The sequence below is a fragment of the Sebastes umbrosus genome, chromosome 11, assembly GCF_015220745.1.
Source record: "Sebastes umbrosus isolate fSebUmb1 chromosome 11, fSebUmb1.pri, whole genome shotgun sequence".
NCBI lineage: Eukaryota > Metazoa > Chordata > Actinopteri > Perciformes > Sebastidae > Sebastes > Sebastes umbrosus.
Window position 1 is genome coordinate 14,534,152 of NC_051279.1, and position 13,126 is coordinate 14,547,277.

The following is a 13,126-nucleotide window of genomic DNA, read 5'->3' on the forward strand; positions in this document are numbered from 1 at the left end:
ATTGTTTTAAATGGATATCACATTCAGGTTCAATGTAAAATTATAAAGGGAACAATTTCAAAATAAATGTATACCGCAATTTACCTTAAACGCTGGTACGTTTTACATGTGGGATACTCATGGATTTACTGTCTGGGATAAACATAATAGAAAAGTTAAGACCTAAAGCATTATGTTAAACAGTATGTTTCTAGGTCATATGAGAATTTATTGTTTTCTGGGAAAGACCAAAAAATTGTTTTTCAAAGCACAGATTTATGAGAAAACCTTTAATTGATTGTACAGTGAATAGACAACACTACGACCTCTATTAAGACATTTCCGGTCCGGAAAAAAAACAAAGTAATGAGCTAACAATCAGGTATGATACTTATCCATAGCCAAAATTTAATTTGAACCATTTAAAAGATTAACAATAGGACAATATCTATCATACATTCTTTATATAATTATATAGTATGTATAATAGTCACCGTAACAGCTTTTTAGCTGTACACACGTTTTAAAAACTACGCCCTAATTTGCCTCTTTTAGCCTCTATTTCATATAAATTCATTTAAAACATTAGTAAAACAATATAACATGTACTGAAACTTACTGTGAAGTTAGCTGCAACCAAGACACTGCAGAAAAGAGTATTTACACTGAGGAGTTGAGTGAATCAAAGAAGAAACATCTGACACTGGGAGGGGAAGTTTAAAAGAGTCTAATGAGAGGGGATGAAGTAGGAATGACTTTATTCTTTCATCGGTTCATAGTGGATAAGACGCATTGCATTCTCGTTTTCAATCACTCCTTTGATGAACTCTCCTTCAGCCAGTCGCTCTATGAGGGGAAAGAGAAACAACATATACAGTAAGGAACGTGGGTTGAATGATGCGTCTGTATTTATCTAAGAAATCTGCTCTTATCTCCTGTATGGGTGTGACAGTAGCATGCAATGCAGCAGAGACAATTTAAGGTTTCATGATATATGGCTGGTACACACAAAATAAAGCTTGCATGACACACGTGATGCTGTAACTGGGAGGGGATGTGCCCCCAGGTGGATTTATTGCATGTATTATTGTTAAGCCAAACAGCTGTAATCTTCACTACAGGATGTAAGAACAGCTGCTGAGGAAAGGTAGTAAGAGCTTACGCAGATTTCATCTCTAGTACGCAGTGATAAGAACACAGTGACCTGTCATGCACCGCGAGGGCACAATATATAGACGTGTGTGTGTGTGTGTGTGTGTGTGCGTGTGTGTGTGTGTGTGTGTGTGTGTGTGTGTGTTATATCCCTCACCGTTGTCTTTCTTTTCGAAGTAAGACCACAGCTTGTTGGCTCTCTTCTCGGGTGTGTTCTCATCCTCTTTTAGCCTGCACTGGTCCTCCTTGGGGATCAGCTTAAATATGGCCTGAAAGGGGGGGTTGGGTATAAGATAATGCTGCATCATTTCTCTCACGCAAATAATGTATGGAACGTCAACACAGCACATGTGCAAGCCAAGAGGAGTGTAGGACAAATGAGTAAGCTCAAGTTAATTAGTGTCTTGTGGTTTATAGATGCAAAACAGCTTGACATTTAGAGAAAAGCTACAGGCCAACACTTTTTCTAATGTCTAATCCCTGATTACTGTCATTAGTCATTGTATATAATTTGGCTGAATACAACCAAATCAAGCAGCCTACAATTAAATCTTACATAATGTAGCCTGCAATCCATCACATGACAACTGACCTGCCTCCCAAATGCAGCTACGAGAGCAATCCTGGAGGGCCTGGCCGTCACAATTTACATGTCGACTATGCATACAAGTTAAAAAATGAATGTATGAATAATCAAGCAGCCCGCGGCAGCACCTTCAGTCCTGTGTGTCATTTCTCAGAGATGGTGAATCTGGAATATGCCACTTAGAATCCAGCAGATTGTAAATGACTTAATGACTATGCACTTTAGGTTCAAGGCCTTTAAGTGTGTGTCCCACTTAGAGAGGAAGCACTCATCTCCCACATTTAAGACACCTAGATTAACATGGATTAGTGCCAAGACTCAGGCCACAGGCCAAACACCAAGATCTCTTTTCTCCCTGGACTGTCCCTCTATCTTGCCCCTCTGGTCTGTATAGTTCACACTGTAAACTTATAGACGACAAGAGTTTACTGGTCACTTATAAATAATAAAAAACAGATCTGTAGCGAGCAGCAAATGTGGATACCCTCAAAGATGCACTGTATTTACACCCTCTCTTAACTAGTCTATCACATCAATGTAGTATACTAATCTAATAATGGTTGGTCCTGCCTTCCTCACTCACTTCTTCTTTCTGTAGTAATGATGTTGGTTTAGGTGCACATGGCAGATCTGTTTATTGGCTACCTCACCACAGAGTCTAATTCTGTTGTAGGTTGTTGAAGTTTTGGCAGGGTGGCTTTAAAACGGAGCTATTTTGTGCACGTGGTGTAAACGTGATTCACATGGACTCAGGCCAGTTGACCAGGAATTAAATCCTATTACAATGCCAGCTGGAACCTCAGCTGACCTGTCTAAACCTCTTACAATACTATATAATTTGCCTTAAAACAGAACATAAGAAACTTGGCAACCTCCATCAGACTGAGTTTTGATTATATGCAAACAATGGCTCACAACCATTATAGAGTAATTAGCATAAATACATCTAACAGTCCAAAGTGGCAGCCTCGTGAATAAAAGAAACCTGGATTAGACTGATGAGCAGTCGCTCTACAGACAAAGCAATAAAAGAGTAGTCTTGCTTAAGAGTAGGACTGCCGACATTGTCTGAGAGTTAACCCTGTAATCACAGAGATTATCGGGGGTTTGAGGCTCAAATAGATTGGCTAATTGGGGCTGGCAATTAGTACTGAGACCTACTTTTCAATAAATAGTAACTCATTTTACATTGACCTTAAAGGGAGTGGGCAAAATAACCTAAAAGTGAAAATTATAAACTTGAAAAGTAGTATCTACTACAGGACTATTGTATTTGATTGCACGATGTCAAGTAATCCTCTTACTGTATCTGTCAGTTGTAGCTTTGACAACTTAGATAAAACATTTCCCAGAGGACTGTGAGCAACAGAACAGCTTACATTTCTGATATTATATGTTTTTAGCAGCTATAAAGATGAACATTATGGTAAAATGATTCTGTCTTTAGCACTCCTGGTCAACATAGTTTGATACTACTCTCCATAAAATGAGATGAATGTTTCAGAATTAATCTGAAGAGGCAAAATGTTTGGAGCAAGATCATCACACTGTAGAAATAGTGGATACCATTAGTTGCTTTTTGTCATACTAGAACCACAATTAAAGTGTCTAATCATTTCATCCTTATCTTATATGTATCCCTCCTCACCTGGCAGATCTCTGTCACTTCTGTCTTGTTGATGTATCCGTTCTTGTCTACATCAAACAGTGAGAATGCCCACTCCAGTTTTCGGGTCGTCTTCCCAGTGGAGGTCATGTGCAGTGCGATGATGTACTCCTTGAAGTCCAGAGTGCCGTCGTCGTTGGTGTCAAAGGAGCGAAACACATGCCGTGCGTAGCTCTTGGCATCGCTGTCAGGGAAGAAACGGGCATAGATCTGCTCAAACTCCTCTGGCGATATGCGTCCCGTCGGGCACTGTGTCTGAAAGTTCTCGTACCACTGCGAGATCTCAGTTTCAGTGAATTTGGTGCTGAGCTTGAGATCCTGCAGGATCTCCTTAGATAATGCGCTGCTGGTGGTATTTCCCATGGTAGTGACTCTCAGTGTCTTAGTGATGTGTCAGTTCTGGCAACCTCACCACCTGAGTTTTTCTTCTCCTGTGCCACCTAAACTTGGCTTGACCTCTCCTGTTGATGGTAGAGGCCAAAGAGAACCCTGCAAGTGATTGAAAAAAAATGTATTTACACATACAGTCCACTTATGAAATCCTAAATTTCTTTATACTACAAAAGAAAACAAAAAATCACATTGTGAAGATGATGAAAAATGTAGGGAAAGCTTACCTGTGTGTTGTGTGGACAGATGATGACTGGAGAATTGAGTGTGTGTCTGGACAGTAAGACGGTGAGAGATAAGGAGGGGAGGGGGAAACACACTCCACCAGGGTTAATTCTGTTAATGCGGGATTTAAAGTGGCTGAGCTTTTGACTAAAAAGAACCCCCGCATCCTACTTTTCTCTGTTGGGACTGGACGTCTAGAAAGATCCACAGTATATGTCAGTGTTGAGTTCATTCCTCTGTTCAATTATTTATAAACAGTAGGAGTTATGCCTTGTGGCAGTGTATCAAAGAAGTCAGTAGTCTTATGTAATAACTCAATATTAATCAATCAACAGGGGTTCAATGCATTTCAGTGTATCTTTGTGGTTATAAACCCTTCCATGGAATTGGAAAGTATTTGAATGCTACAGAATCATTAAAACTCAAACATTACTTTTATACTCTGACCAACAGATTATCAGTCATGTTCTAGGAAACCCTGTTAACATGGCTTCAGGTGGGTTGTTTGCTATTTCAGTAGTGGCCTTTCAAAGGGGTTTAGTTGACCACTGACATCTAATTCCCGACTACCATCTGTCCAGGCAGTTTAATTCCCCTCTAACCTCCAATCCCACCTACGCCCCTCACACCGTCTTCACTACCGGCGGCCTTTGCTGTGCATGACCTCCATTCTGTCCTACATGAGCTATTGTATGATTTCCTTTCACTGACTTCTTTCTTCTGTCACTAGCCTGGGTTTGTTTCACTGAACCAAATATTTAACGTTTTGCCCATATTTCCTAACTAACCAAAATCTCCTTCTTTTTAGCCTTTTTCGGTCCTGGGCTTGACTTTTCCCTTGTCTCATGCACTAAATGCGTCCTGTTTTACATACTGACCGACACAAACATGCACACTCATTACTTTGCCTTCATTTCCACTGGTTTAAACTTTTCCACCCAGTCCCTTGTAACTCAGTCCCAGTCCTTTGGGCCTTTCTCTGTATAGTCTCCATCTTTATATCCACAGCCATCACCCTACAGGAGGCGTCACGGTAATCAGAACATCAAACTCACTTCACTTTGACAGATTTACATCATCACCCCTAATTTCTGTGTCTGCTTTGATTAGACTGAAAGTATTATCTTGATTGTCTTAACTGCTCTTTCAGACTGACTCAGCATGGAGGTCGGGGTGTACGGCAGAGTTTATTTGTTAAATTATTTGTATATTGAAGCGGGACAGCTGAAAGCGTAAGTTGACTGCAATAGTAGCACTACTTCTTATGTAGTTTATTACACTGTATAATTATCATTTGTGTCTTATTTTTGCAACAGGATTTTCTTGCTCCATAAATATGCTCGGTGAGTCCATCTATTGGATTACTTGTGACCCGCCCCGGCCCACCCAATTAGCCAATTAGCATCATCATCATCCTGTGAGTGCCATAGCCAATAGAATTACCCCCTGCTGTCGACAAATCACTCGCTGACACCTGACCTGTACCCTCGGCTCGACTTATTGCTAGAGCTAGAGCAAGCAAGGATTTGTGGTCACTTTTGAGATAATTTTCTACCTGTGGTGAAGGAGAGGATTCATATAATGTTGATAGGCACAATCTATAGCATCAAGGCACAATAAATGACAATTATTTAGAAAAAAATGATCAATTCTTTATAGCAACTATTACATTTGCAACTATGAATTGGATATATACTGTATATTTCTTTTGCAGGCAGTAATGCATATAAAACATAGTGCGGTAACAGCCTAAGTGAAAGTTGTTTGGCAGTAGAAGTCAACACATCTAGAAATATCTGCAATAGGTCAGTGTCTCGCCACTGGCAGCATCCCAGTTGGCTGGCGAGCATTATAGCCAATTAATTGACAGTATCACGCTTCACCTGTTGCAGCATTGACCTGGGAGCCGCTTCAACGTCAGCACTGACATACATATTCTGTAAATCTGCCCCACACAGCAGTGGCAGACTCAGGCTGTCCAACGAGCAGGGGGAGGGGAAATAAAAAGGGCACCAGCGTGCAGAAAGTTTTTCTATAGCATGTAGAGTAGCCTTTATGGCACTGCATCATGTTTTCTCAATTTTAAGGCCACCCTAGAGGGTGCTTCATCATGTTTTATCTACCATAGGGGCATCCAAGAGGGCACTTTGGCTGCAATTTGTTCTGACATGCGATGCGGCGCGATAGTCGGATGCATCACGTAGCATCGGACGCTCCCTGTCCACACTGAATACGTTATATGCACTCCTGTTACATCATGTAAACAAACCACATACATATCAGCTGTGTGCTCCATATCATATCAGACTGGAGACGTAACCGGACGTAACCACTTAAACCTGCAGTAGGCAGAAAGTTTTTGGTATCATAATAACCTTTCAGCATATTGTAATTCAAGTGTTCTGAGAGAAAATTTGACTTCTGCACCTCCTCATGGCTCTGTGATGGAAGACTTTGGCCAATCACAGATTGTTTCAGAGGGAGAGAGTTCCTGTTGGCTGTGCTCTGGTGGGCGGTGCTTGTTATTTCCTCAACTGATCTCAACGTGGCTGCTGGGTTACAAACTTTCTCATTTTACAGCTAAACAGTACACTACAAGATGTTTTTGAAAACATTTGAGGAGAGAAATAGGCATTACAGTCACAGAATATTGATTCATATGTGATCAGCGCTGCCTAGTTTGACCGTTTGATCAGAGTTTGCGAGTGATTGACAGCTGCTCAGAGACGGCAGGCTCCAGCTCGGCTCTGATTGGTTGTTTTCCTCCGGTCTGTGAAATCTTGCAGATGCCATTTGGAGCACCGGAGGACACAGAGGCACATGATTTTTTCAGATTACCTGTCTCATCCACTACTGTCAGAATATAGCGACCGTTTTATAAAAATAACTTTTTTGAATCATATTTGCTCCAATTCTACGCACTGCAGCTTTAATGGTTAGTTCCCAAATGTATTGCACGATAACACAACTTTTCAACATTTCCTCCTCCAGTATAAATCTCTCAATTACAGACGTAGGCAAAGTTGTTGGTAACGTTCCGTTAAAGAGAGAAAAACCCACAATGGTCACTGAAATAACTTGAAACTGACAAAAGTAATAATAAATAAAAATTCACTGAAAATGAACTAATGAAAATCAGACATTGTTTTTGAATTATGGTTCAGCAGAATCATTTAAAAAAACAAACTAATGAAACTGGCCTGGACAAAAATGATGGTAACATTAACTTAATATTTTGTTGCACAACCTTTTGAGGCAATCACTTCAATCAAGTGATTTCTGTAACTCTCAATGAGACTTCTGCACCTGTTGACAGGTATGTTGGCCCACTCCTCGTGAGCAAACTGCTCCAGCTGTCTCAGGTTTGAAGGGTGCCTTCTCCAGACTGCATGTTTCAGCTCCTTCCACAGATGTTCAATAGGATTTAGATCAGGGCTCATAGAAGGCCACTTCAGAATAGTCCAATGTTTTGTTCTTAGCCATTCTTGGGTGTTTTTAGCTGTGTTTTGGGTCATTATCCTGTTTGAGGACCCATGACCTGCAACTGAGACCAAGCTTTCTGACACTGGGCAGCACATTTCGCTCCAGAATGCCTTGATAGTCTTCAGATTTCATTGCACCCTGCACAGATTCAAGACACCCTGTGCCAGATGCAACAAAGCAGCCCCATAATATAACCGAGCCTCCTCCATGTTTCACATTAGGTACAGTGTTCTTTTCTTTGGATGCTTCATCTCTTCGTCTGTGAACATAGAGCTGATGTGACTTGCCAAAAAGCTCCAGTTTTGTCTCATCTGTCCAAAGGACATTCTCCCAGAAGCTTTGTGGCTTGTCAATATGCATTTTGGAAAATTCCAGTCTCGCTTTTTTATGATTTGGTGTCCTCCTGGGTCGTCTTCCATTAAGTCCACTTTGGCTCAAACAGTGACGGATGGTGCGATCTGACACTGATGTACCTTGACCTTGGAGTTCACCTCTAATCTCTTTGGAAGTTGTTCTGGGCTCTTTGGTTACCATTCGTATTATCCGTCTCTTCAATATGTCATCAATTTTCCCCTTGCGGCCACGTCCAGGGAGGTTGGCTACAGTCCTGTGGACCTTAAACTTCTGAATAATATGTGCAGCTGTAGTCACAGGAACGTCAAGCTGCTTGGAGATGGTCTTATAGCCTTTACCTTTAACATGAAGGTCTATAATGTTCTTTCTGATCTCCTGAGACAACTCTCTCCTTAGCTTTCTGTGGTCCATGTTCAGTGTGGTACACACCATGATGCCAAACAGCACAGTGACTACTTTTCACCCTTTAAATAGGCAGACTGACTGATTACAAGTTTGAAGATACCTGTGATGCTAATTACAGGACACACCTTAGTTTAATATGTCCCTATGGTCAAATTATTTTACATCTTTTCTAGGGGTACCATCATTTTTGTCCTGGCCAGTTTCATTAGTTTGTTTTTTAAAATGATTCTGTTGAACCACAATTCAAAAACAATATCTGATTTTCATTAGTTCATTTTCAGTAAATTTTTATTTTATTATTACTTTTGTCAGTTTCAAGTTATTTCAGTGACCATTGTGGGTTTTTCTCTCTTTAACGGAACGTTACCAACAACTTTGCCTACGTCTGTATATCCATTCCCAATCCTATGACAACATAGTCACAAGGTTGAATAGTACACCTCACGTCCCAAAAAGTTAGAAGTGAAAGCACTAAAACAAAGAAAGAAAATCCACTCTCAGCCCAAACAATGCCTTGGTGGGACCCGACTCAAATGTTAAGACTGAGAGAGAGAGGAAAAGAGGAAGGGAGTTGTTCCTAGATAAATATCTGGTAATGGGTCATAATGATGCTTAATGACGGACAAGAGGAAGAGAGGAACAAACAAGTGGTGACAACAATCTTGCCGACTGTGTCCACCATGATGTGAGGCCTCAGGTTGTGACGTATATGATAAAGGTAACAGCAGTTGGGGCCCCTGCTCACATTTCTACACCCATTGTCCAGAGAGAAAGTCAGCAGCACTTTTAGGCTTTCACTAAAATCACTCACATACAAAAAAAAATCACATCTCTGAATTCAAAGGACCTTCACTTATCACAATTTCCACTGACATCTAAGCTCCTGATTCCACACTGAGGTAAGCAATGCTGTACTTTTTATATAAATACATATCCAAAATTCCGGTATTAGTAAGAGTCCTACTCTTTAATATTATTTTCTATCCAACAGATTAGATAGTAAAGAAATGCATTTAGCAGAAACTTTTGATTTTGATTTCAATTTATGATTCAGAAATTTAGTGGGCTTGAGCAATTTAATTTGCATAAACATGATTTTACAATTCTAGACCTGCTGTTGTTCATTGGGTTGAAGAGAGTGAGGCTTATTGCACTTTGCTTTAGTGAGGGCATTATAGTTATCATGCAGTCTCCAATCTTTGTTGGTTTGTTTGAATCTAAACTTTAATTCAGTTGCTTTGTATCTTAATTCAGTTCAGTCCAGTTCATTTTGGCTGTTTGCCATTTAAATAATTACAAATAGTTATATATATTTTTATTTTATTATATTAATAATTATTATTAGTATTAGTATTAGAATCTGAATTATGTAATTTGTTGGGTTTTTTAGCTGTTGTTAATAATTTCCAGTGCATGTCTTTAAAACCAATACAATTTGATCACACAAAAAAAATATACCATTATTATTCTATTATTTTCTAAACCAAGCCCATACGTCAGTCATTACATACTTATGATGTGCAGCAAAACATGGTTCACACCCACAGACCTTTATTTTAAATTGTAGTGGAGATCCCAAAGTTCTCAAATATATAAGGGGAAAAGTGTAAATGACGCACAAGACATCTTTGGTGAAATATACAGTAATAACATGGTTTGAATATTTCACTCAGTGTAAACATCACGTAGCTTCAATGAAGAGTTAGAACTAGGGATAAGATGATTTTATCCAATCTTAACTCTATATAAGGGGAAATAAAATGGGGAAACTGGATGTTAAAGGGTTTTAATAAGGACTATGTGTCATGTTGTAGGAGTAAGAAAGAAGAAGAACAAGAAGAAGAAGAACAAGCTGCATGAAATCACTTTTGGCCGTCTGATAAAGGAATTAAAACCAACCATGACAACCAAGATGGAAACGCTCGATCCTTCAACTCTCTCAGATGTTGCTTCTACTGTGACCTACGACCCTAAATCTGAGACGGTGACCTTACCAGGAGGGGTCGTCTCGGTGGCGGGCATCACCGTGGTGACCGGGGGCGTTGAGCTGTCTTGTGGATCCTGTATGCTGGCCTTCGGTTTTTGGGGAACTCTCGTCGGCTTCAGTTGTGTAGGCGTGGGGGTGTGGGACCAACTGAACTGGACTAAAGGAGGAACCTCTCACTTACTGGGACTGGGATTTGTGATTCTGACCCTCAGTTTTGTGATGGTGGGTAGTGTGGTGGCATTTTACCTCCTGACGAAGAAGAAGAGAGAAATGACAAGAAGGGAGAGAGAGGACGGAAAAGAAGTTCTTGTAGAGAGTGGGAGGGTAATTAAAAAAGTCACGGTATAAAGAAGAATTGTTGACAGAATATAAGAGAAATGGATTAGCTAAAACAGGCTGTTCTGTAAATAACACACAGTCATACTGGACAGGAAAAAACATCCTGATCTTTTACAAAGTTCATTCCTGCTCTTCCCTTTATCTTTCAATCTAAGTTATGTAGAAATGCAACTCCTTTTTTCCAGGGAAACATAACAATATCCCTCATATCAACAGCTATCTTTACTGGTTACTTTGATGATCAACATTTTACAAAACATATGAGCAGCTTATGTTTTGTTGTGTATGATGTGATGCATTGTTATGGATTAAACTACCTAGCAGTATATAAAGTAGTTAAATCACAATACTCTGAAAGGTGCCATTCTGCTGCCTGATGAATACTTTATTTATATATTTGTTTTATTTTATTTACTTCTACTTCTTCTACATAAGTCAAATCATGAATACAGGACATTTACTTGTAATGTTTGTATATTTTATAGCATGTAGTAGTACTCCTACCACCACTGCCTACCTCTGGTTTTTACTCATGATGACTGTATTTTCTTTCATTCTCACAATCGGCAATTTTACATCCATGTAGACAGACCATGTAGAGTATATAATAAATGGACGATATGTAAAATTGATATTGATAACATGATAAACGTCTTTGTAAGTATAATATTGTTATCATTATTTTAATTGTGGTGGAAACTGGGACATTTGAGAGTTTTACAGATATTTGTCAGGACTCGGGACACCAAGCTTGAAACCAGGACAATCCCGGAGAAAACCGGGACGCCTGATCACCATAGGTAAGTAAGAAAGAGTTGTTTTTGTTTTATTTCTTCTTTACTTTGTAACTGTAAGAGCGCTATTATGTAAGTGAACTGACCCTTTAATGTAATTGTCAAGGTGGATGTGGAAGATGTAGGATGTTATTATGCTTTGTAATAAATGCAATGCAGAGAGATATGAAGAAATAAGGTCAGAAAAGCAGGACATGGATCGTATTTTAAAGGTCCCATATCATGATCATTTTCAGGTTCATACTTGTACTTTGTGTGTCTACTACAACATGTTTACATGCTGTAAAGTAAAAAAAAAAATTATTTTCCTCATACTGTCTGCCTGAATATGCCTGTATTTACCCTCTGTCTGAAACGCTCCGTTTTAGCGCATTTCAACGGAATTGCAGCAGAATTGTGTTGCTAAGCAACAGTTTGGGTCCATGTTTACTTCCTGTCAGCTGATGACATTCACATACACTGCAATCAGGAATAACCTGGGACACATTTAGAATGTTTACATTTAAAACCCTGTAATGGTCTAAATATTGTATATTTGTGACATCACAAATGGACAGAAATCCTAACGGCTTGTTTCAAATGCACAATTTCTGAATACGGGCTGTGTGTATTTCTCTGTATATTGAGCGCTTCGATACTTTCACAGGATTTATAAAGCACTTAAACCTGCTTTATAATATAAAAAACATGAAAATCTTACTTTTTACCATATGGGACCTTTAAAGGGCTACTAGTGCAGGTCAACAGAACAGAAACCAACTACATGAACAGAAATCAAAAAGGGGAAGAAAGAAGAGGTAGAGGACCAAGAGGTGGGAAATGTGTGCGTACCTCCATCTGCTGGACTTAAGGCGAACTGTTCATCCAGTGACATTCCTCACTGTGATGTACAGTACATGCTGTCTCCTACTGTCCCTCGCTGTGTGAAATAGTAGCCCCACCTTCTGTCCAAGATGTTTTCATAGTGAATATATTATTTATTATATTTCAGGGATGCCTCTATAAAAAGAGGCTCAATTGCCTCATTTGCCTTTTAACTTGACACCTGAATCGCTTTACCTACAAGCAGCATTCAGTGTTAACTTTCTGATAATATTCTTATCATTTGGAGTGTTTATTTGTTTATTTGTTTTGCACAATTTAAGACTATACAACATAACAAAAAAATAAATGAATAATATACAGTGCAGGAAGAGGCAAAAAAACCCACAGGGCTTATCTGAAGCATCCACCTAGACACAAGATTAATATAAAGAAATAATACGACTACATAATAGTGATAACAAAACAATTAGGACAATATATATATAATAACAAAAATAACAATACAGTAAATATATAAAAAAAAGACAAGTGTGTGTGTGTGTGTGTGTGTCTGTGTTGCGTGGAAGTGTATGGTTAGTGTTTGTGAGGAGGATATTGATATTGATATTGAGAATATCTATAAAGAGTTCTGGGCAACTTTGTGAAAAAATATAAAACAAAACATTGTAAAAAAAAAAAAAACATTTTGAAAAAATAAAAAACATAAAAACAGATACATGGACAACATGGGGAAAAGCAAATAGTGACATGGCAAAAGAGATTGCAGGTATGTGAAGCATTTCAACAGGTAAATCGACTTTGACGTGCATAACTCAGATCACCTGACAGTCACCATGGTCACGTGTCATCCTTCAAGTTTCAGGAAACTTTTCTCCTTCTTGAAAACAAAACTGCCTTAAGTCCCGCCTCCTCTACACGCCTATTGGTTACAACCGACGATT

At 39.2% G+C, this 13,126-nt stretch overlaps 2 protein-coding genes across 2 annotated transcripts; one reads left to right on the top strand and one right to left on the bottom strand.

Annotated features, from left to right (window-relative positions):
• Positions 1-115: 115 nt before the first annotated feature.
• On the bottom strand, positions 116-5,576 carry rcvrn2 (recoverin 2). Its single transcript, XM_037785543.1, has 4 exons — positions 4,001-5,576; positions 3,366-3,872; positions 1,289-1,400; positions 116-825 (listed from the first exon to the last, which is right to left on the bottom strand). The coding sequence occupies exons 2-4, from the start codon at positions 3,744-3,746 to the stop codon at positions 737-739; spliced, it is 582 nt and encodes a 193-aa protein (XP_037641471.1). The 5' UTR covers positions 3,747-3,872; positions 4,001-5,576; the 3' UTR covers positions 116-736.
• Positions 5,577-8,881: 3,305 nt separating this feature from the next.
• LOC119497415 (transmembrane protein 100-like) lies at positions 8,882-11,233 on the top strand. Its single transcript, XM_037785545.1, has 2 exons — positions 8,882-9,139; positions 10,055-11,233. The coding sequence occupies exon 2, from the start codon at positions 10,141-10,143 to the stop codon at positions 10,573-10,575; it is 435 nt and encodes a 144-aa protein (XP_037641473.1). The 5' UTR covers positions 8,882-9,139; positions 10,055-10,140; the 3' UTR covers positions 10,576-11,233.
• The last annotated feature ends 1,893 nt before the right edge of the window (positions 11,234-13,126 follow it).